This window comes from Austrofundulus limnaeus, unplaced genomic scaffold, assembly GCF_001266775.1.
Source record: "Austrofundulus limnaeus strain Quisiro unplaced genomic scaffold, Austrofundulus_limnaeus-1.0 Scaffold1041, whole genome shotgun sequence".
NCBI lineage: Eukaryota > Metazoa > Chordata > Actinopteri > Cyprinodontiformes > Rivulidae > Austrofundulus > Austrofundulus limnaeus.
In genome coordinates, this window is record NW_013953443.1 from 9,460 (window position 1) to 13,073 (window position 3,614).

Here is a 3,614-nt window from a genome sequence, read left to right on the forward strand (position 1 = left end):
TTCTCTGTGAGGTCAGACACTTTATCAGCAAAACTCAGAACTTTGACTTTTTTCTTGTTCCAGAAGCATCTGAGCTCATTCACCATTTTATCTGTGATGATCAGCATTTCTTGATTCTTGAAAGTCTCTTTTTGGACTTGCTTTGGCTTTGAGTTGGATCTGGATCTGGTCTCAGGTCCCTCTCTGAGGTCAGATAGGGAACTTTGTTCAGACTCAGYTTCTTCCAGTGGTGTGAATCTGTTTTGAAGAAACACTGCTTCATTTCTCTGGCTGTTATCAGGTGTTTTGATTACAGCCTGTTGCTGCTTTATTCTCCTTGCAGGTGGAGAGAAAACATTTCTCTGTAACTCTGGCCATTCGTTGCCATCTAAGAGCTGAATTCTTCCTGAGAGATTTTTTGGTCTGGCACCAACAGAGTTCCATACAGCTTCACCCTCAGAAGCAGCTTCCATCTCCTCTCCCTGTTGATCTCTCCTCTCAGCCTTCTCACCCATTTTAACACATGTTGAGTTCTCCATAGCATTCATCTCTTCCAAACGATGAATCTTGAGCTCCAACACCGTCACCTTTTGGAGAAGCTGGCAGAAATCCTCTTTGGAAAACAAAGGAGGCATCTTGAAGCTTTTCTGTACTCACTCTCAGCAGTTGATGTTTCAAAAATCTTCTCAGGTTCTTCAACAGCTAAAAATAAAATGCAATGTTCTCTGCTTATTCAAGATCATCCATCACGTTGGGGTCACCAAATTGTTGGAAAAATATGCGTTGTTCAAAATGGTATGTCCGAATAAACAGGATTCAGCTGGGTTTCTTGTTAAAACCTTTATTTTCAGTCCTCTGACTCCAATCAGGTTCATACAGCTCTCAGCAGCACAGGCCTCAGCGTACAACCTTGGGCCAAATCAAAACAAACACGGGAGATCTGCTCTGAGCAGACACTCTGCAAAACACTGACAACTTCTTTCTTCTATAATAATGACTTCAGCTTATAATGTTCATCCCTTCCTGGTTACACCCCAGAGGTGTTACCTTTTACGTCAGACGTCAGAACGTCACTCAGTTTTGTTTAGGCAAAGAGAAAGAACACATGGTAACACACACACACACCAACTCTTATTCTGTTATGGCCTTAAAGCTGTAATGATCAGAAAGTATAAAATACAAAACTGAATCTAATATTCAATTAATCAGTTACAAAATTTCTTCACTCAGTTACATTAAAAATAATTCGGAAAAGACCTAAAATGTATTTAAGCAAATAGGTTAATTTTGTTTTGTGGATCAGTTTATCATTTTGAAACAACCACTATAAAGCCATTGCAGGACAAAGAAGGTACTTTGATTAGCAAAATATGGTTTTGTCATGTAAAACGCTGACTCACCTTTTCACCCTTGCTGCCATATAAACCTTTAGGACCCTTAAGAAATACGGAAAAGTAAATTTATAACCTGCTAATATGAAATGTTTGAATGAGCTAAATTCTTGAAAAGTTGCTCACAATAGGACCAGGAGTTCCTTTAACACCCGGAGAGCCTTTTTCACCCTGAAAAAAAGAAACATTTTTCTGCTTAATTAAGTTTCCTTTGTAATAAAATTGCTGTATTTTTACTCAAAACGATATAAACTGAGCTCACCCGTCTCCCTGGGGGGCCGGGCACACCCCTGGCACCAGGCTGACCTGGAATACTGTCACCCTGATAGAAAGTTTGGAAAATTAAAAAAGGGTTTTTGCTTGTTTGGTGCATTATTTTATTTCCTGAAGTAATAACTACGTGTTGTGTGCACAAGAAGAAACGTGAAAGAAATCTCATGAAGTCTGAAAAACAAACTAGTCTTATTACCTTTTCTCCTTTTACTCCAGGTATCCCAGGAAAACCCTTTAAAAACATAGAGTTGTAGTTTTTAATTCAGTGTTGACTGTATGTCAGGGTCAACAGAATATACTGTAGGTAAATTAAAAAAATAATTAAACTATGACGTGAACTCATACATCAGGTCCTGGTGAGCCTCGAGGTCCCTGAGCTCCAGGCGATCCATTCTTCCCCTTTTTACCTCGTTCCCCCTACGTAAACATACATTTTTTATGATTTTAATTCATGTTACTATTTTTCTACTTTTACAAATATGCAGCACCACTTTACTTCATGTTAAATATGACTGAAGAAGATTATGTGTAACGTTTTACCTCTCTACCCGGTTCTCCAGGATCTCCTGGTGGACCCCTGAGTCCTGGAGAGCCCTGGATGCCTATATTACCATGGATACCCTGGATGCCTTGAGCACCAGGAGGTCCTGGTTCACCTGGCTCACCCTGAGAGAGATTTGGAGAGAAAACTGAATGTGTGAAGAACAAAGACCATGTGTCCCATAATGTCATGTGTAATTTATTACATTCGAATAATTGCTTTAATATGAAGTCATTTTCTTTTTATCAAATTAAAACTAAAATGCAACTTTGAATGAGAAACTGAGTCACTGAATCAATTAAATCCTTTTTAATTAAACTGTGATGAGAAACAAAGCCAATCACAGTGAATGGTATAAAAGACTGCATTGTTTAATGGGAACTTGTAAGTCAGCTTGCTCTTGTTTGTAATTTATTATTTCCTTTTTAACATTTAAGATGAAGGAGCAAGAAAGCTTCACCTTCTGTCCTGGAGGACCAGCCTGACCTTCTGGACCTCTGTGGCCAATACCTGGCTCTCCCTAAAAACACAAAATTATCAACACAATAACAATAAACAATAAAAAAAAACTGCCTCAAATCACTTTTCACCTTTTGTCCCTTTTCACCAATTTCACCCTGAAACGAAGACAAAAAAAAAAACAGAACATAGTTAGAGAAGCGCACCATGACGTGTCTTTTTCTTGTGCTCAAATAAGCAAACTCAGAGGAATTTGAAATAAAAAAATCAAATTTAAAAATAAAAAAAAACAGGACTTGTCAGCATGTTTAACAAGGGGAATTATTAATGCCGGCTTTAATCTACTGTCTCACAGTCGTACAGAAATAGAGCAGAGGGGACATCAAAGGCCTGGATTCAAATGATGTTCCTGACAGGCGAGACAGGACAGAAGCTCTGATGTCATTTACTGATGCTCTGTGGACAGCCAGCAACAGCCATGAGATTTTTATGAACTGGTGGCACGTTTCATGTAGGGACTGTCAGTCTTGGTTTGCGCTCCATGATGGTGACCATACTGCTTTAATTGTCTCAGTAAAGAACATATAAAACATTGTTCTTATATTTTCAAGTGGGCCACAAGCATTTCTGTATTTTTGATTGAGATTTTTACCTTTYGTCCTGGTTGTCCATTTTCACCTGGGTGCCCCTGTTGAGTAAAAGTACAAACAYATGTACAGTAGCATTTAAAACAAGGTGATACACTGCATACACTGTTATTAGACATTTTACAGATTTTCAAACTCCAAACAGTAGAATTTTACTTGTTTTTTATTTATTTATTAGATTTAAGCATATTCAGGTTTGTGTAACAAGAAAGAATATTGTTGCCCAAGTAATTTAGGAATAAGATGCTTTTATTGGTCACTATTATTGTATTTGATACTGAGCAAAATAAATATAAGTTATTAAATATCTGGACAGTTTTGCTG

At 37.8% G+C, this 3,614-nt stretch overlaps 1 protein-coding gene across 1 annotated transcript in view; it reads right to left on the reverse strand.

Moving 5' to 3' along the window:
* The window catches only part of LOC106533866 (collagen alpha-1(VII) chain), a gene marked incomplete at its 5' end in the record, with an annotated part of 12,782 nt that extends 9,451 nt beyond the window's left edge, over positions 1-3,331 (reverse strand). The window contains 9 exon segments of the mRNA XM_014030320.1: positions 1,380-1,415; positions 1,497-1,541; positions 1,633-1,692; positions 1,840-1,875; positions 1,989-2,060; positions 2,184-2,309; positions 2,645-2,704; positions 2,775-2,801; positions 3,296-3,331. Coding sequence (XP_013885774.1) covers positions 1,380-1,415; positions 1,497-1,541; positions 1,633-1,692; positions 1,840-1,875; positions 1,989-2,060; positions 2,184-2,309; positions 2,645-2,704; positions 2,775-2,801; positions 3,296-3,331 — 498 coding nt within the window.
* Positions 3,332-3,614: the final 283 nt, after the last annotated feature.